A 20916-nucleotide genomic window follows, 5' to 3' on the forward strand; every position below is an offset into this window, starting at 1 on the left:
ATCTACACATCTCATGTCAGGGGAGCTGCAGTTTGCAGGTCATGGCTGGCCCTAGATGCATGTTCATGGATCTGCCATCTGGGAAAGATCTGACCTCCTGGAGCTACAAAAAGGATTGTCTGCCAGAGATGTGTCTGGCTTGTCCCTTTGGTGGTGGTTCACTGGCATTGCCCCGCTGCTGACTGAGCTGAACACTCCAGCACAATAGGACTGCAAGAGTTTTATCTCCAAGAACAGGATTTTCCTCTTTGGAACTGTATTTACTAAACATGCACACACAGCTGAAATAAGTTTATCCTACCTCAGGAAGTGAAATGAGACTTTAGTAGCAGTGTATTGTATTCTGAGAGCAGGATGGCTGTTTGTACCTCTCTCCCTCCCTCTCCAACAAGAGTTTAATTCAGTGAAAGACTCCTCTTGTAGCACGTACCTTTACTGCGTAATAATGCACTCCATATGTTGGGAGAGATTCTACAATGCTCATGTAACTGCAAAACAACACAGAAGAGAGTAACACATCTGAGAAGCTGAAAGGATGTTCTGAAAAAAAACTTTGATAAATAAATAATTATGCCAAGAAATACTTAAAAATGAAGCATTGCATGAGATGGGAAGAATAGTTACATATTGTATTTACAGTCCTGTAGAAATGCTTCCTAATAAAACAAAGGTCACAAAGAAATCATTCTTATTTCACTTACTTTACAATTGCTTGACCTCTTGTCTGACCATTTAGTTTCTTGTAATGTTCAATGACTCGATCCTCACTGGAAAGGAAAAAAAATTGGATGTTTTATATAATGGCATTATCATGACTAAAAATCTTGTCAAAAGCTGAAGAGATACTTCTGTTAGATACTGACTGATGGAATCAAAAGATGCCAAACAAAACCATTAGATGAGGGGATTTGGAGCAGACCAGGGTAAACAAAGAGGGGAGTCACAGACTGAGAATAAAAATGGTTTTCTAAGAGCTGGGTCTCTGGAAGAACCCTTTTTCCTCACAAACATGGTATCTACATATACAGACTTCTCCCTCTCTGCATTCCTTTCCTTGTCTCCAAATGATGCCCACAATACTACACTGAGAGCAAACACATTTGTGTTGGAGCTGCTCAAGATCTGCTTTGTCCTAACTGCTGTAACTTCTTTTTAAGCCTATCATGTCCTCTGAAAGATGGACAGAACTCTGAGAAATTGGTGGCCATTCATAGCCCTAAGACTGACAGATTCCTCCTCACTGCAACTGCATAACTGCAGGTGCACTATTGGAAGAACTCTGGAGCATTCTCTCTCAGCAGAGAGCTGAATTCCTTAGTGTACACAGAAGCAACAATAACAGCAGTGACATGGGATATTTCCAGGGCACTCAAACTTGAGTTTCTTTACTCTTAAAGTACTCATGTGCCTTTGCTTACTTTTGAGTTATACTACTTGCATTCCCCCAGGCAACCCCTGGCTGTGCACTGGGAGCTGGCATGAGCCAGGGCCCATTTCCAACAGCTCTTTGAGACTAAGATAATTTTATGTTTTAGGAAGACATGAACCATGTCATCATGTGTTCTAAGGTGAACCATGGAGTTCCACACCAGTGGGCCTCTATGTCAGACAATAATTCTGAGTGTGTGCCAATAAGCAGTAAAGATGAAGCATCCAAGAGAGATCAACATGGACCAAATGACAGATTGAGAGACACATGTAAGTTCACTTCTAAAGAATTTCATTCATTCTTCTCCCGTGAATGGGCAGCAGAGCTGTTTGATGCATGCAATCAGCAGTGCTAGCAAGGTCACAGCATGGCAAAGGATAAGCCAAGGATCCAGGGTAATGCACACAGGATATGCTCCACTACACTAGCATGACAAAACACTGAAGTCCTCAGGTTTAAAACCAATTTCTCACTCTTTATTTTGCATTTTATTTTTCATTCCCAAGCACAGGGAATCTGTTGAGTCCTCTGGAGATACTGTACAGAACCTACCAGACTAAGAGGAAGGAAACCTAAACTACCTTCATGCCCCCTTAGTGCCCTCCCCAGCTGCCTTGCATGAGCAATCTGTGTTGTGTGTCTATCCCATGCCATCATGCTGCATGTGGTTTAGGCCAATGTGAACTGGCATTCCTCCCTCTCTGCACTTCCAGCAGGATCCCCTAATGGGGCCTTTCACTTGTGCACCATGTGGTAATCCTTCCCCAGGCAGAACTGAAGCCAGTTGCATTGTTACAATACACAGCAGTGTGGGATGATGTGGTAGATGACCTCACCACAACTGCCCAGATATGCCCATGGAGGATTTTGTGGAGGACTGCAAAGTGTTTCACCAGCCCAGCTGAACATGACTGCATCTTCCCATTGCTGCCTTCCCCACTGCACCCCTGTGCCAGAGAGGACAGAACCTCTTTTAGAAAGAGAGCCACTATCTCTGGAGCTAAAACATGTTTTAGAAAGAAGAGGCACAGGAAAGCTGAGGATTGTGCAGCCCTAATAATGAAGAGAGAAAGGAGAACCAGAAACATCAGTGAAGGCAGGAAAGAGCAATTCAGGGACAGTCTGTCAGATTGTCAGCAGGGCCAGCTTTTCCCTCACAAGTCTGTTGTTTATCTGAGAGTAACTGCTTTTCTTACTCACCAAGTGGCTTCCCCTATTCATCCTACAAAAATAAAAAGCTCTTTTCAGGGCTGTCCCATCAGCAGGGCACAGCAGGAACAGGATGCTGACTGAGCCAGTGACACACTACATGGATAAAGGAATGGTCCAGCTCTCCGGTCAAATCCCCCCAAATCATTTTAATGCTTAGAAAATGATCTGTAAGCTCTAAATTCTACAGCTATGAAACCATATTCAGCACACTGATCCAAGCAAGTACCACAGATGTTATGGGTGTGCACATGGAGGCAGAGCCTGGGTCTCCTGCCATGATTATCATAAACAGGATTACTTTTGGAGCAATAACTGAATTACATGAGTGTTCAGTATTGGAAGATCTCCAAAAAACATCATTCTTAATAACAAAGATAGACAGAGAGGGCTTACAGCCCTTTGAAATTACCTCTTAAAACCATGATTACATGTGGATGCAATTCCTGTCTCAGACAGGAACAAACCAGGAGTGACTTCTCAGAAAATAATGGAGTTTCTTCAGTGGAAAACACTCCCAGCTTTATTTTCCACTCTGTGCAGTTTATTGCACAGATCAAGCTCTCATATTGCTGCCATTCAAGGAAAGGGTAGAAGTACCTGGACATGCTGATTACTTAATGTGATTCCAGATGTGCTCTGCTTTCTTACAAATTATTATAAAATAATTGATATGTTCCTAAACCATACTCCTTGTGAAGGGAAACCAATTGATGGCCCATTTCCTTTAAAAGGACAGATCAGATGTCAGGGAGCCTTCTTGAACAGCAGGACAAAGAGTTGTGTTTTTAACCCATGCTAGAAATGTGAGATAGTCCAGGCTTTACCCAGTTCTTCTAAACAAATGCAGGCAATGCTATACCTCCATTGCTCTGTTAGGGTACTGATGATTTTTCTTAGTGAAATGTTTTGTGGTCTACAGGTGTTAAGTGCCAGCTAAGTATCATCTTTGTTTCTTCTTTCCTTTGGACAAAAAAATAAAAAGCCTGAATTATAAATCAAGCCATATTTAAGAGTGGGATCTGTGGCCTTTCACCTTCCTGCAGCACTGGCCTTGTCACTGGGGAAAGAAACATGTACTCCAGGGCATAATTCAACAAATCCATCTTGGATAGATTCCTTGGGAGAAGGTTACTGCTGCTTCTGTTGCTGACAGCAAAGGGAGCTGAAGGCCCCTAGCTCAGACAGCAATGTCCACACTGGAGAAACATTCACGGTCAGGACAATCTGTGTGCCAGTCCCTCCTCTAACAGTTCTCTGAACTTCCTTCCCACTGCCCCGTGCAAGCAGGATCATCCAGCACAGAGGTTGCTTTCTGCCTCCAGCTCTGGGTTGGAGGGTTAAGCCCAGCACATGCCAGGGAAAACAAGCAAAATCATTCACGGGTCAGAAGAAGCATTAGCAGAGCCTATAAAAATGCTCCCCTATCATTTCAGCTGTTCATCTCAAGGCAGCTGCCATGCTGCTTCTGACAGCTGGGAGAGTGCTGGGACACTGCTGGGACCACCAGCTGACATCTCCTCCCCACCCTGCTCTGCCTTGTTGCTGTGTTGGTGACACAGAAACACATTCACAGTGCAGGGCTGGCAGAGGATGCTTAACTAATGTGGAGACAGAGACACGGAGGCTGCTGAAGCACTGCTGTCTGTTTGCCAGTTCATAAAACATCCCCCCAAAGCTGCAGAAATTAATACATGGGTGATATCCTGCAGCAGACAACTCTGATAAAGATCTTTAGAAGTAACAAGAAATCCCTCATGTCCCAGCAGCTTATAGAACTGGACAGCAGACAACTTGCAAGCAAATGCAGGCCTTGAGTTTCTCATCATCAGATCCAGATTTTCAAAGTTAGTTGCTCCCTCCCTCTATTCCCAGCACACTGAGCTGTTTTAAATAGCTGTCCACTCATTGCTGTTCCTTACTGTTATTCTGTTTCTAACCTGACTTTTCAATTTTGATTATATTATTGAACAAATAATGTCTTTATTTGCAGTCATATGCTGTCTTTCTGAAGCCACCAGCACCTCTTAGTCCAAGGGACCAAGAGCTAGACCAGGGCCTCAGGTCTGTGTTGAATCAAAGAAAATCACTTAACAGTGGTTTTCAGTTGACATTTTCAGAGGTGGGATTTCTGGCAACACTGATCCTTTGGGTTGCTGAAAACAAACTCGTGTTCAAAAACAAGCTCGTGTTGAAAACAAGCTGTGGAAAACTGGGAGAAGTGTGTCTTCCCCTGGTCTGTTGAAAATCCCAATCTAGCATCCACTAGTGTGTTGTTGCACCTCATATTGGCCTTATTACTGACAACTGAGTACTGGGCTGGCTTGTAAACACAAATTAACACATTTCTAAAGGTTCTCTCCAGTCTCTGTGATTGGTTTTGTGTCTGTTTCCATGCATGGCCAAGAGAAATTAAAACTCAGGACCTCAACTCCTGGACTGTGTGGGAGGACCAGAAGTTCAGCTTTCATTTAAAAAAAAAGAAAAACAAACCCACCAAAAAGCCCCTTCTTTCTTCACCAGTAATCAGAGATGCCAAAAGATGCTTGAGAACAAGATGTGCAACTGATTATTCTGAACCTGGAGAAAGCTGCAAGAAATTACAGTGAAGGGAAATGTCTGTACCAAGGGTATGGAACCAGGAGACTCCATGAAGGTGAAATCAGAGGCACAAACGGTGCTGATTTAAGAATCCAGGATTCTTCCCACAGGTCTTACTGCATTTGGTAGGTTCAATAGCTGATGCTTTTTAATGGTGTGTGATGGAAATGTTGTATTATTTTATGAAGATCTTTTACAGCATCTTGCCAAAGGTATCAAAAGTATTTACTGATTATCCATTTTATTATCTCTTAACCAATTTCTGGATTAAGATTGGAGCTGATAAAAATATAGTACAAAGTTCTTTTGTTTTGTCTGTTTTAAACTAACTAGAGCCATTACCCTTCCCACCTTTAATGTTCTAAAAGTTTCTTTTTCCAGGGTTAGATATTCACTTGTGACTGCTTGTGCTAATGCTGAAGAACTGCAGAATAAAACTGATTGCTCATAGAAAAGGTTTGGATGAAATCTGCATCTGGTACATAATCTGCATGTGATGTGAAGCAGTGTCAGAGAACACAATTTTAAAATTCTGCTCCCTTAGATCACTGAAGTTTGATCTGCACTTTTGAGGCTTTTTGTCTGATTCACCAACAGACGCTTCCTGAGAGCATTAAGTGTTTCAGAGGGTGTTTAGGAAAAAGCCATCATTAAAAAATAATGAACTACTAATGTTAAAGAGGTCTCTGAGACCTGGTTACTGACATGAAATCACAAGGGAGTCACAGGACTGCAGCCTCTGATTTTATTGCTCCATTGGCAACATCACCTTCCCAAGCTGTGACCTGTTCTCAGTCACATGAGACCCCCCCACAAAATTAAGTACAGCTGCAGTGCTGTACCTTGTGTATAAATGCAAATACTCATATTCTGAGCACGAGGATTTTACATGGCTTTTCTTGCTATGTGGCACTTTATTAAGACCTTAGGCCATGTTGTTGCTGAAGGGTCAGATTTGCCTTCCCTGTCAATGTCTGCACTCCTCTTGAGATGGCTTTCAGCTTGAGCTCCCAGTCTGTCAGTCAGCCAGGCCTCCTGGGGAAATGTACTGCTTTTGAGTGTGTGGAGTAGGTTTTGGAAAAAAAAAGATGCTCCTAAGAGGAAGACCATTCTTCTTCAATGAAATGGCAGCCTACATTTATAATTTTTCATTAAGATTTGATTTGGTTCTTAGAAACATCAGGAGATTGTGATGATCCACAGTTATTGTGTCAGTGATCCTAATTTCAGATGAGGACTCTGAATCCCTCCTTATATTCTCAGAAAGTCATTAGGAGACCTCACTGTGAGCTTGTCCATGACTTGACATTAGGTACAGTTAATTCTACTGTTCTAGCCATGCTAGGAGAAAAAGATGACCTTTTTGGCAAAGAGAAGAACAGAGATCACAGCCTACAAACTTACTTGTTTCCTCCTGCCACCCTCAGATTACCAAAATGTAGAAGTTAAAAAAGCAGCAGATAAAGAAGTTCAATCCACCCCCCAGGCTTACAGCTTTAAAGGCAAACATGAAAGAGCAACAAGCAGAAAATGGAGTGAAAGTATCTCCCCTTTAATGAACAATCTTTCCCCAAATTCTTTCCTATTTGCACAGATAAAAAAGATATGCAGAGTGGCACAAAGATTCTATGTGTGTGGCATGCAAAATCTAAGTGTGACTCTGCTCCTACCCTGGGCTTATTTTTCAGTCCAATAAAGACAGAGCAAACAAGCATCCACCTCCAACACTGAGTTCATATAAAAGGAGATGAGTTCAGCTGTGCCATACAGAGAGGACTTGCAAGATGGAACTGAATCACTCAACACAGGGCAGTGCAAAACATTGACATTTCCAACTGGAAAAACTGCAAAGTGCTGTGAAAGTAAATGGCACATTAGGCCTCTTGATTTCATTGGGACATTTGCACAATTACAGTGGATTTTTGGCCTGGCATTTGGCAGATGGGGAAACTGAGGCCCAGGATGGTAGCTCTACTTGTGCTAAGTCATTCAGTGAGTCAGTGACAGACCCAGAGCCAGAAGGCAGGAATCTCTGCATCCCAGTTCCACCCTCAGAGCACACTGCCAGGTCCTGCACAGGATACTGCAGAGTGATACATTACCAGTAGGCGAGGGAAGGATGCTCCTTCAGCGCTGGTGTTGGAAGGGCTGGCAGCTTCTTTAATTCATTCCTTACAACTTCATTGCTGAAAGAGAGTTCAAAAGGAGGATCAGGCTACAAGAAAACAACCACAATATTTGATATGACTTGACCTAGCTGGCAGGCTGCTACAGCTCTACATCTGTTCCTTCTTAACAAAAGGCACTGGGGTTTCCTTTTTCTCCTCTCTTTATTTGTTTTATGGCAGCCCAGTTAACTTTTCCCTCTATTATCAGAATTGGAGAGAAGCTCTCCCAGATGGTTATGTTGAAATACTTCCTACCAGTGACTGGACACAAAAGCCACCATGTCACATGTCATTGAGCAGGGTTTCACGGACATGTTCATATAGGGAAAAAAAAACAAGAGGAAGAGAAAGTGATGCTTTCAGCTGCAATTATACACCTTTATTTAATGCCTTACAAACTGTTGCAAAAAGTGATAATTTGCTTTCTTAGCATCACAGGTTGTTCTTGCCCAATGACCTCTTGCCCAGTGATCTAGTTTTGCATAACATCTTCACTGATAAGTCTCCACTTTGAATTTGGGTCCTGCTACACAAAACCTTCCTACACAACCACCTCACTAACATTCCTCTCCCTCCAACCTCCAGTGTCCACAAGCTGGAGCAGCATCACTGTACAGCATAGAGCGGGGAAAGCTCATGAAATGGGAGGCAGATTCTCACAGATGAAATGAAACCGTGGGATTTTCTCCTACAAAACCAAAATCCCTCCCATCCCACTTTTAAACACGCATGGAATTGTGTGCACATAGAAGAAAAAAAGCCTCAAAGGCTTGGGAAGGAAGGCAGGGCTGCTATTAATTTTTAAAATTGTAGAAATACAAAGCCAAGAGGGCCAGACAGGACACAGAAGAGTGCCAAAGAATTCATGTTTATTGGCTTACTTCTTGCCAGCAAGCTTTTCCTCCCTTCTTGTACCATTCTCTTTATCCTACCCAAAAGAGTGGCTGTCCTGGAGCCGCAGAGATCCCTCTTCCAGACCCCCAGATTTCCCAGCCCACCAGCTTCTCCCATGGGGCTGGTAAACAGGCAGACAGGTAGTCTTGACTTCTCTGGCTGTAGACCAGAGATCCTGACATCTGCTAAAGACTCGAGGAGCTCTTGGATCACCCTGGGTTTCATCCTTGTCTCTGGGACTTGTACAGAGGTGACACTGCTTCAGTTGTAAAAATCTTCCCACAGCATTTCTCCATTTGCACATCCCAGCAGCAGGCTCTGTCTCAGACCTAGGTGGGTTTGTCTTAATTGGAGTCTCCAGGTTAATTGTTAGGTTGGGCCATAGGGTAAACCACTGACATAAATCCTGGAGCAGGCATTTTGGGCATGTCTACAGACATTAGTTATTTATTTTTATGGTAGCTCCTTGACAATCAATTAAGTAGTTTATAAACAGGACCAAACTTCTAGTCAGGACAGATCTGTGAGAGATGCCCAAGTTTCAGTTAGGCTCAAATTTTGCAGAGTGAAGATGTGCTGAATAGCACACAAGAACTGAGGTGACCACTGCCATGCCAAGCCCTTGGAAAACCCCTCTGTAACACCTCCTATGCCAAGACAAAAGGCTCTTGACAAACAGTGTTTGAACACCCACTCCTGCTCAAATCCCATGGTCATTTGGCCATCAGAGAGCTCTTCTCTTCTAAGTGCAAATGCTCAAAACCTATTCAGATTTATTCTTCCATGGAAGGTAAATATCTGCACAAGTCTGAACATGAAGCTGCTCTGCTCCATGTTATCTGCTGATCTGGACACTGTTCTGTGACTGACAGCCTAGAAAACAAGTTGCTGCTTTTTAGAGTTTACTGCCCAGAGTTGTCTCCTCCACAGCATGTGCATACTCAGCTCTTACTGAGGTTTTTGACATTTTGAAAGAAACTGGGCAAAAAGAATAGAACTTGGGACAATTAGAGTACAAGCAGCAGTCACTGCCCTCAAATGAAGATTTTTTGAGGCTGGCTGTTCAGAGAAGGAAGTTGAGAGATTTCCAAAACTTTTCTGGGAAAGCACAGAGTGAGTTCCAATGAGGGACTTTCTGAGCCCAGAAAGCTATCAAATAGGGCAAGATTAGTCATGACTAACGATCCCTGAGAATCTGGGAAAAACTCTGAGTCAGTAATGGCTCCTACAAAAGAAAGGGCTAACATGGTCAGCTCTGTTTTATCTGTCAGTGAGGCGGAAAGGTTGCTTGTGCTGTGATAAGGTCTTTTAAGAATCAGAGAAAAAGACAGTCTTAGTGATGTTGGGCAGGATTAAAATTTCTGCTCAGCACCTAGAAAATATTGTAAGGGTAGTGCCTCACAGCCTCAAAGCACCAAATGTATGCCAGGTAATCACTTCCAGGAACAAAAAGGTATTTCATTCTGTGGTCTATGCATTCACTAAGCCTTCTGGCAAGACTCATCTCAAGACAAATTAATTTAGACTCCCAAAGAGATGCCACATCCAAAAAGGAAAAAAAAAAATAATTCATGTTGAATTTGAACTAGTGGCCATGAGGTCACTTTCCTCTCAGGTCCTTTTAAAACATGGAGCCCCTCAATTTTTAAAATGTTTCCAGCAGGATCACAAGTGGTTTTGTACTTACTGCCTTTCACATTCTTTCTAGTGAAATATCTCAGTGTGTTTATTTTATTACTGTATTTAGAAAGTGTTGGCTTAATCCGGTCACTTGTGCTGCATTTATTTTATATTCGGAAGTGCCCAACCTCCAGGGACGATATATAGAAAAGGGTGTTTAGGATACAGATTTATTAATATGCAGGGCAAAGTCTCCAAAAATACTTTCTATGTGTCCCTTAGCCCACATTATTATTTTCTTTTTCCTATGGTGGAAATGGTAATATTTAAAGGACTGAATAACAATATGGAAATGGAACTGGAAAAGCCATCTGCATGGGGTCCTGAAAGCTGGTTAGAAAGCCAGAAGCAAGGTTGACTAACAATGGACCTAGAAAACAGAACTTCTTTTTCTTAGGTTTGTTCTGGTACTTGAGTCTTGTCCAAATAAATTAGTCATTACCTCTTAGTATCTTTATCTTCACATGGGGGCAAAAGGCCCGCCTAGACTTCATAAACATTTTGTGAAAAACCTTTTTTTTGCATAATGTCTGCAATAATTTTGAGCATAATTACATATGCAGTTGTCTCAGGAAAGCCATACATTTTCCAGCATGTGTAATAACAATGATCAGTAGCAAAACAAAACAACAGGTTAAAGTTACCAACTCTTCTCAGCATAGTAATTCATTCTGTAGAATGCAAGAGGAAATGCAAAGTCTGAGATTGTCAGATTAGATGGTACTTTTCAAAATACAGTGTTTAGGATCTTTACCATTAGGCTGCAAGAATGCAGCCCAGGTTTTCTAACCCTTTAATACATTCTAATTGGTTAAATGTCACTTGGTTACACAGAAAGAAAAGTAAGCCTGAAACTATGTTAGATTACCATCTGCCCAAAAGTTGAAATTATTGTGAAATTCTGCCTAGCAGGAAACTGGCTGTTAGCTTTCCTCCCTTGTTATTCTTTCATATATTGCTAGGAGATACTTGAGTTCACTGGAAATGTCTCATATTGTTTAACTGGAAGAAATCTAGCAATGAGGAACCAGCTCCAGTGGTTCAGGATTTTGTTTTTCTCAGAGGTTTTCTTTCCCATCTTCAAACTGAGGAACAAATAGTCAGTATATGAATTTCTTCTTGCTCTGACATACAAGCTGTTTAAGGCTGAAAAACTGGATTATGAACTTTTAAAAACAAAGCTAGTGTGAGCTTGCCAGAGGTTTTGGGACTGTAATCTCAATTGGTCAGGATTAAACAAGGAGAAAAAACTCTCAATAATTTTAACAATATGCTGTATTCTCCCACAAATTAGCTAGGGCAGCCTTGGTATTTCCTTTATGTAGACCTAAAGAGAGTCACACCTGTAGGATTTGTGTCCATCTAAAGAACTGAAGTTTGTCCTGCCCATGCTCTGCTAACCAAGCGTGACTCAGCTCCCAACTAGAAACAAGATTAGTTTGAGTTAATAAACTTTAGATCTGTCTGCAGGGTACTAGTTTAGGAGCTTTATACATGCAATTCTGTGCCTTTGAAGTCAAAATGTTTGCAGCTAATATTGAAAGATCCAATCTTAAGTGTCTGGTTCCACCTAAAAATCAGCTGAACAGGGATACTTGATTGTCTGAAATTCAGTGGTATGTTCCAGACTAAAAGTAAACACATTTAAGTCTTGTCAGCTGAAGCATTTGGGAATTCTCTTTCAGTAATGTGAAAATGCTCTTCTTTAATGCAGAGGACTAGGAACTTCTTAAGAAGAAAAGCTTTTTATTTTAAACCTCATTCTGCCTAAATCTTTATCAACTAAGAGATAGATGAGGCCACTCGCAGCAAACATTAAGAAATATTTAATTGATCTAAACAGGTTCAGGAACTCAGGGTTTCTGATGAGCTTGTTTTTGAAATTAAACACACAATAGAAATGGACTTAATTGCTCACTATAGCTGCTAAACTCATCTGTCAGGGCTGTTGTGGCATTTTACTTCAAGACAGGTGAGGGTGACTTGAACTGTGTTCCCCAGGCTTAGCAAAACCTGGGAATCACTGTGATGCCCCAGGTGACAAGAAGCAATGATAACAGACTCATGCATGATAATACCCAACCAAAGGATTGTGTTTGAAATGACACATAAACTGTTTTTTGGAAAAGGAAAAAGGAGTACTCTGAGCACAGTGACCATTCTGAGGTATGGGATAATTTCCTCAAAAGCAGCAGTGGGAGCTGCTGTCACTGAAGATGTATCAGTTGACAGAGATAGAAAGTTGACTGTTCATTTGTAAGATTGATTCTGGTTTTTGAGTTCCCACGAGGCCCAAAGAGCAGACTTGCAAGTGCTTTCAGGAGCCCTGGACCAGCTGCAGATGCTCCACCTGGCTGCAGTGGGGTTTGGAGGTAATCCTGCTCCGGCCACCATGGGCAGGTGCCAACATGCAGCTGGAGCTGTGACAGTTTGGCTTTGACTGTCCCAGCACCTGAGGTGATCAGCAGTGACTCACAGGAAGGGTCCAGCAATTCTCCATCACTACACACGAGCCAGTGCTTATGCACTTTTCTGGATCAGGGCCAGAGAGAAACTTGTACTCTCACAGGCTATAAATCTGACGTGGCAGTAGAGAGGACAGGTGTGGGAAAGCTGCAGTCTGCGTTCTAAGCATGCAACCCTTTAGAATTAGACTATTCCTTCAAAACCAAAGGAGTTCAAGAGTTCAGCTTTCACACAACATACGCTGCCATGCACAACATATAATCTTTAAATCTCAGTAGCAAGACAATCACTACTGCAAAGCTTCTCTGTTTCAGAGAGTAGCCACTTCTACTTTAAACAGTACTTCAACATCAACCAATTTCAGACACTGAAGCTAACTTGATCCCTAAGAGAAATCAGAACATTTACCTTCATCTGCAGTTCCTCTGGCTGGCCTGAGGCTTGATTTTCCTACCAGATTTTACCCTGTGATACAATAACCACAAATCTCAGCAGGCGAAAATCTTGACCACAACAACCTCATGTTGACTTCAGTAGCACCTGGATCTCACCCAGCACATAAACCTGTGTCAGTGCACATTAGATAGGAGCTGCTGGACAGACATCCCTGGGAGATGCCAAGTCTTCTAGACCATACAGGATCAGAGCAGTATTTTCTATTTCCTCCAAGAACAAGCTTCAAACTGGCAGACTGCTTTCTCCCCAAAGTCCATTTATAAACGAAGATCCCAGACAGTGCCCTCAAACTGTTATTATGACACCCTTTCTCTACCTGACTTGGAGTAAGGAATGTAAGGAATCCCCCTTCCACTTCAAAACACTGAGATCCATGGGTGAAACAACTCAGAACTGTTTTAATGGGCCTGATGATGACAGCCACACTGATGTGGTGGGAGTAGTTAACACCATGGCTTGAGGTATCTTCTGTGCCCTCAAAAAAGATTCCTCATTTCTCTGTGGCCTAAAGAAACACACTGTGATAAACTCAACCATTCCTTTCACAAGGGACATCACACAACTTTAAGCAAGTGGACTTTCTACCAGCTGTTTCAATTTCTGGTCTGGAAACAGGTACTTGAAGATAAAATGCTTTCAGTTCTATTACTCTCTGATTCTATTCTGCATTTCATAGTCTGAATGTACACTTTCTGAGTGTGTTTTCACCATAACCAAGACAATCTGGGAAACAAAACTAGTGGTTTATCACAGGTTGGAATGGCAAAACTTTGCTTGGCACAACTCTTCTGGACTGAATACTTGGCAGTGCATTGAAAACCAGACAGAGCCACATGCACTCCAGTACCCCCTAAATAAACAGTGCTGATAGCCAAGTAATCCCAAATCAGGCAGAACTGAAAAATGAAATAAGACTGGGTTTGTGTTTCTGTGGTCAGATGCATGTCAGGATTTTGCAAGTTCATTAAGGTCTTGAGAAATGATAAGGCAGAGTTTTAACTTCCTTTTAGCAAGGGCTACCTTATGTCATCTCAGATTCCGTGATGGGCAGGAAATATCTACAATGCAGTTCCTTGTCACTGATTTGCCACCATTTTAGCTGGCTAGAAATTCCAATCCACCAGAAAGTGGAACCTGCCTGTTCTTTACAGCCTCCTATCATTACATTACAGTCATGTTTCGGTGTGTCACACTAAAAACTTTCATGTTTCTCACGAGACACCAATCAACCATCTGACCTTTGGTTGCTACCAATGCGTAAATCACAGACACGGTTGACTTACAGGAAAATTCTTGGGCATTTCATTAATAGTGAAACTGAAATATCAATTAGTGATGGAATTTTAATGTTGCCTCTGGCAGGATCTGTGATATAACAGTGATTTTAGAGTCATTTCCTTAGCAATTTCCTTCTGAAGACTAGTCTATTTCCTGAACTGCATGATCACATAATGAGATTTGTCAACAACAAAATCACAAACAGTGCTGTTTGCAAGGCATGCTCTGGTCAAAGGTTGTATTTGGTGAAGAAATTATGTCAGAAAACATGATGTCTATGTTAGCCATGCACACATAGTTGCATTGCTAACAGAGGCAATCCAGTTAGCAGCTACAACTGAGTAACACGTCTCACACAGGAATTTTACCAGATTTATTCTCACATCACACAATGGCAAAAACTTCTTAAGTTCACCTACCTTGAAAAATCTCCCTTTGCCTCCTGTAAAACAAGGAAGAGAAATTAAAAATATATAATGAAAAACAGGGGAAAAAAGAAAAGGTTGTTCAAGATTTTCCATTTGCAAAATTCATTTAGCAGCAATTTCCTGTTGTAATTGATTCCTCATGCATTTTTTGGAACCGGTATCTAATGTCAAGTGCCATGATACAGTGAGTTGGGCAGATTAACAATCGAAAGAGCTAACACAGGGCCAGATGATTCCTCATTCTGCTGTGGATACCTAGGATGCTACAGGAGATACTACAGGAGATAATGTCAATAAATAAGAAATTTTGGATGCTACATTACTAGAAAATCTCTGAAGTCTCAGTGGCTTTGCAACCTCTGAGACTGCAACTTCCCTAACTTTTTTTACAAGTATTTTGCCCATCTTTTAGAACCTAGGCTTTCAAAAAGCTTGCTCACTGTCAGCTTTCAAGGGGATGCAAGACACAGGTTTCTCTAACTCCTTGCTGGGTGTTTGGGGGAATATTTAGCTCCCTTACTTGTACATCTAGATATTTCTATGTATTACCATCACAGCCTGATGTTAAAGGAATGGATAATTCTCCATTACAATAGTTAGATTAGTCTTACTTCACACCTGGAGAATCCTCAAAATCTGGTGAGTGCCCTCTGCAAAGATGTAGCACACATTTTGCATTTTCCATTTACCACAGACAATATGCCTTTCATATGATTCATGCTAAAGCACCTCATTTGCCACCAGCTACACAGAAAGCACAGTGCAAGAATGTAATTTGTGCAGTGAGGGAGTTTCCACTGCCAAAAGCACTGGTCTCTGTATTCGGGTCTTTTGTCTTTACATTCATTCATCTACCTGCAAAACCTGCCAGCCCACGTCCACTGGTGTTTCAGTCCTGAGGCTGGGGTAAAGTTCAGAGCTCTGGTGATACTTTAATTTGTTCTGGTAATAAAACAATTTGAAGTAGGGTTGCAGACTAAATCACTTGAGCTCTGACAGTCCTTTACTTTCTTTCAATTTCCCTCTGAGTGAAATGAAGGGCAGAAGCACTTTTCTGCTTCATAGGAAGGAGTCTTTGAGCATGTCATGATTACAGTTTAACACAGAAAAAAGCCCAAAGGATATGCTCTGGCCTGCATGGGTGTGAGCATACTGAGTTTAAAAAACAATTTTGTAGGGTATATTCTTCATAATTCAGTGCTTTGACCTAAATGCTACAGGAAGAAGTAGAGCAAAATGCAGTATGAGTCCTTTTGTTTTGCTTGGATCCTGTGATAAACACTGCTTGTAGTAGTTTCTGGTTACAGGCAGCAAAGGTGTGGCTTGTTTTGACTGTTTTCATTAAGTTACAAATCAAACTACTACAGGAATAAGCGTAACATCCTGTGTTTGTGGCAAGAAACAATCCCAGCAACAAGGGTTAGTTACAGTGGCAGCTCCGGGTCTGGCTGCACAATTACTAAGCACTGAGTTATTCACTAGGATGAGCAGACAATAGATTCATAACCCCACTGCTGCTCCTCACAATGAGCTCGTTGTTTGATGTGTACTCCCCCAACAGCCAATATGTGATTTCTATAATGTGCTGCTAATTGAGTCCTCCATCCTGACTCTCTCACTCCATTCTTGTTACATAAAATGATTTTAATGAAGGCTCAAATCCCTACACATTAATTGCTTCTTTAACATGGCAAGTGCTCTAAAAGTGCAGTGCATTATTATTTATTAGTGCAGTCTGATGAGCTGGTTTGTCTGCTCACATGGCTCCTCATAGCTTCATGGCTGATGGGAAAAAAAATAAAACTACAAACTGTAAGAGAGGGGAAACAAGGATCATCTGACAATTATGTCTGATCTGCTCCCACAGTCATGCTTCTAAAAATAGGACTTTCACAAAACCCACCTCCACTACCCTAAAAAAGTTCCCTTCTGGGAACCAGACATTTACCAAACACTGCTTGGTCGTTTGCTCTCTGACCCTCTTCCCTCTTCTCGAAGAGCGGAACTTTGAAAGAAAGTATTTTGAAAAGTCTTTAAACCATTCTGCCCAAGTTGGAGAATACAGAGAGTTGCATATTTAGAAGCTTATGTAGCTCATCAGAGGACCAAGCCCCATTGGGAAAACAGATGCAAGTAAAAGTCACTAGAGGAAAAACCCATTGCATATGGATTTCACCGAGGAATTTGCATTAATCACTGAGATTTTCTCTGGCTGTACATCATACCCCAGAGTCTTGGATATCTGTGCTGGTGCAAGCATAACACATTTCTGTATGCAAAATGTTGAGCAGAAGTTCTTGCTCCCTGAGTGAGGAGGTCTAGTTTGAGAGCCTTCTATACCCACTTTGGCAGAAACAATGAAAACTGTGCAAAGACATCCTTTTTCCTGCAACTGAGGGGAACCCCTACACTTCCACACACCCATTGTGGATTTGGTAAATCAAAAGATTTATTGCAGCATGAGGAAGCACCAAGTGAGAGAAGGTGGGTGCTTACCTGCAAGATGTATGCAGCCAGTTCAAACACCACTTCACTGTCAACCTCAATGAGTTCCTTGAAAGGTGAAGAAAACAAGAAAGAAAAAGAGAGTTGAGCTGCTGTAAGAAAGACATACATCTCCCCCTGACTACTGCATGGTGAAGCATGTAGTGCCAGTTTTCTCCCTTGGCTAGGCTTCAAAGTATTCCCTGTGCTCCTGGAGACAAAAGGGAGGGAGAACCTGCCCACTCAGATATGGAAAAAGCCAAATATTCAGTGTAATGTGTTGGTTAATGAAGCATAACTGGATGTGGCATGAAGGGATTCCTGGCGGAGGAGTGGGGAGAAGACAGGTGGAAGGGGTAGGTTCAGGGTACACTTTATTTTCTTGTGTGATTTAGTGAAAAGCAGTCTAGGATATATAGATTTTTTTGTCCCCAGATGTGACCAAACTTCAGATGTGACACAGCTTTGTCCTTGGCTCACAGAAGTAAGGAATGAGAATTTGTCTTTGACACACTGAGGTGTTTTCAAAGCCCTCACTGGATTTCTCTGGCCCTTGCAAAAAGTAAACTCACAGGAAAATCAGCCATAATTGCTCTTGCAGGATTTGAGCCCGGGTTTTGGTCTTTTCACCCTCAAAACCACGGAGGCTGGGGGTGGCTTGAGAATGAGCTGTGACAGCAAGTCTTTTGGTAGATCTTCCTGCTCCATTTTATAGGATCCTGCCACTGATGAAAGCAATCTTGTAGGGTTTTACTTGGACATCATGGTCACATGAAGAACACTGATAGTCTCAACAGATCCTCTCAGGATTCCTCTGCTGTGCTGAGACAGCAGTTACAGAACCAAGGGGTCCAGGCACTGCTCTGGCATGTGCACAATTCAGTCCAAGCAGCAAAGATGCTTGAGATGGGAGGCACCAGCACTGCTCTGGAGGCCAAGCATGCTATTGCTGACTCTCTGGTCCCTGCCTTTGGGAAGCTAGTGGGCTTTTACTGAGATAATGTTTAGGTCTCTATTCTGCAACTACAACTCCTACATTGTCTCCTATGGATATGGCCCAGTAAACTGGGTCACTGTTCAGCTCATTCCCGTAGTGGTTTTTCTGTTGTATTTACTTAAGCTGCTGTTTTTAATATTTTACTTCATCTGGCAAGAAATGAGTGATCTAAATATAGATCACTGCTATGATCCATGCTCCAGCCAAGTCATGGCCACACCTCATTTACAAGCCACAATTGCTGCATTGGCTTGTCTCTGGCAAAATCAAAAACAAAGGGAACAAAACACAGGATAAGATCCAGGTGTCCTTGGCTTTCACCAGTGCCAGCTTTTTAAAATAAGTTTACCTCTTTCATAACAACTCCTTGGGGAGTGAAGAGCAGCTCTGCTACGGGCGATAAACACGCCTTTCTCCTCTCAGCTGAACTGCCTGAGTCACGCAGGCACCTGCACCAGTGATGAGCCTGTGCCAAGGGAAGCAGCTGGTGCAAGAGGTTGATTCAGCTGCAGGCAGGGCTGGGCTGGGGCTAGCAGGTACATCCCATTGCAAGGGGCAATGCAGAGTAGAACCAGAGCACCTGGTCTTCCTCCTGTCTGGAAGCATCAGGCATGGCATGGACAAACCAGCCCGTGCAACCGTGTGTCGATGCTATGGCAAGTCTGTACTGGCAGGTGAAATGGGCCATTCTCTGGCCCCAAGGTACATGGGGTGCAGTAGAGCTCATGACTAAACACTCACCCTCTCTCCCCCAGTCCTAGATGGGGTTTCCACCACCTATTTGGAACAGGTGCGCATCCTTGATCAGCACTGAAGCAACGCCTGGGGCAGAGCTAGTTGACACAGGCCAAAACCCACGCCAGAACGTGCGAGTAATTAAACAGCCTGTCTGATCAAGGGACAGTGCCTGATGCCAAGCCCTGTCTGCTTTGGTAGTACAAATGTGGCTTGGCCTTTCTGGGCAAAAGTGGCTTGCTGGTCCTGTGCAAGGGTTTGGGTGTGTGGGTTCGTGAATGTCTCACTGCTCAACAGGTTGGTGAGCGGGAGTGGTGGGCACAGCCAGAGGAGCACAGCACTCAACACAGGGTCAGCTGGCAACCCAGTGACCAGCAGCCCCAAACCAGGCATCAGTTTTATTCATTCCAACCCTGAGCAAGGGGATGTTTGAGGGTTTGTATCTGGAGGATCAACAGGGGAAGGTCTGAGGTGCTAGCACAGTGTTAGGAACTGCACTTATACACATTGGTCTTTCTGGGCTACAGGGGAGCCAGGGGCGAAGATATCCATGGGAAGTCCAACAAGGAAATTTTTGGTGCAACACGGAAGCTCTCAAGGTTTGGCAGCATGCGACATCATGTGCTAGCTGTGGGAATGACAAGCACTGGCTGTGCTTAGACACCAAGCTCCCCACAACACAACATTCGTTATGAGGAATCTGCCAGGCTGGGGTGCTTGCCCTGAGTCTTAGCAGACACTTTGCACCCAACTTTCAAATTTTAATAGCATAGCATGGCTTACTGGGACTGGAAGTCAAATGGAGAAGGATCTGGATAGGAGACTGGGACTTCAGCATGGCTATTTTTGGATAGAGACACTCAGCTCTAATATGCAAAGTAATGGTTTCAGGAGAGGTCAGACTAAAATAGACCAACCTAGATCTGTAGGCACTTTGTTTTCTTTATTTTGTTCTTCTTATTATTAAGCTTTCTCCAAAAAAAGAACAACAGTGTAAGCTTTTCCTGGCAGCACTTCAAAAAGGAACTTTCCCCAGAAACCAAAACGTGATGCTCACTGAGCTTGCTGCTGGAGAGGGCTGACTAAGCACATCTAATTGCAGCCTTGACAGAGCAAAGCACTGCACAGCTCAGCTCACCAGCCCTGCCTAGTTCCTGGGCACTGAAAAAAAAGGGATTTTCTGGCTTCTGCTCTGCATTTTAGAAAATACAAAGTTAGTCCCTGCATTTTAGGATATATGTCAAGTGAGACTCCAGATTTGGTGTAATCTACTTGGCTTTGCAGGTCACAAACGTGCTGAGGGTTGGGGATGGTGGAACAATCTCTCCCTGACTACATCTCTCTCATCCTACCACTTCCTCTCTGGCAGATGGAGGTGAGTCACAGGCATGGCCTCTGCCAGCACACAGGGAGGTAGGAGGGATCCTCCCAGGGAATCCCAGCTGTTGACAAACCTCTCCTAGTCCCAGACATCCAGCCCACCTGGCTGAGTCTGCACACTGCCAATCTCCACCTCAGTGTGGTCTGGGGCTGGTTGGTTTTCCAGACCTTGCCATGTAGAGCTGGCTTGTGGCATGAGAGGCACCAGCTCCATGGCTGTGCTGTGGCACCCCTCCAAGCTGAGGATGTGCCAGGATGCCTGTTCTTATCTCTGGCACAGAAAGTACCTTCAAGGGAAAGCAGCCTGGCCTTTCAGGAGTGTACCAGGGAGGGCAATTAATTCAAAAACATTTCTCAGTGCGTGGCTTGTTCCTCTGCAAGGGGATCTTCAGTGCATATCCACAGACACCTTTACCCCACTCACACAGAACCATAAACTCCTCCTGTCCCACAAATCTGAGGTCACTTGGCTTGTTCGGCCTGGAGAACAGGCTGAAGGGAGACCTCATGGTGATCTGCAGCATCCTCACGAGGGGAAGTGGAGGGGCAGGCACTGAACTCTTATCTGTGAGCAGTGACAGGCCAAGGGAGTGAGATGAAAGTGAGATATGGTTGGATATCAGGAAAAGCTTCTTCACTCACAGGGTACAGGACCAGGCACCCCAGGGCAGTGGTCACAGCACAGAGCCCGACAGAGTTCAAGGTGCGTTT

The 20916-nt window shown here is 43.1% G+C and overlaps 1 protein-coding gene across 8 annotated transcripts in view; it reads right to left on the minus strand.

Annotated features, from left to right (window-relative positions):
• Positions 1–20916, minus strand: part of FRMD4A (FERM domain containing 4A) — a 357007-nt gene that overhangs the window by 55580 nt on the left and 280511 nt on the right. For all 8 annotated transcript variants that reach the window (XM_033057883.1, XM_033057884.1, XM_033057885.2 and 5 more), the window contains 5 exons: positions 17106–17162; positions 14601–14623; positions 7342–7425; positions 702–767; positions 431–488 (listed from right to left, as the gene is read on the minus strand). In XM_033057883.1, the coding sequence (XP_032913774.1) occupies positions 431–488; positions 702–767; positions 7342–7425; positions 14601–14623; positions 17106–17162 (288 nt within the window). The remainder of the gene's footprint in view (positions 1–430; positions 489–701; positions 768–7341; positions 7426–14600; positions 14624–17105; positions 17163–20916) is intronic.

This window comes from Catharus ustulatus, chromosome 4 (genome assembly GCF_009819885.2).
Source record: "Catharus ustulatus isolate bCatUst1 chromosome 4, bCatUst1.pri.v2, whole genome shotgun sequence".
In the NCBI taxonomy this organism is placed as follows: Eukaryota; Metazoa; Chordata; class Aves; order Passeriformes; family Turdidae; genus Catharus; species Catharus ustulatus.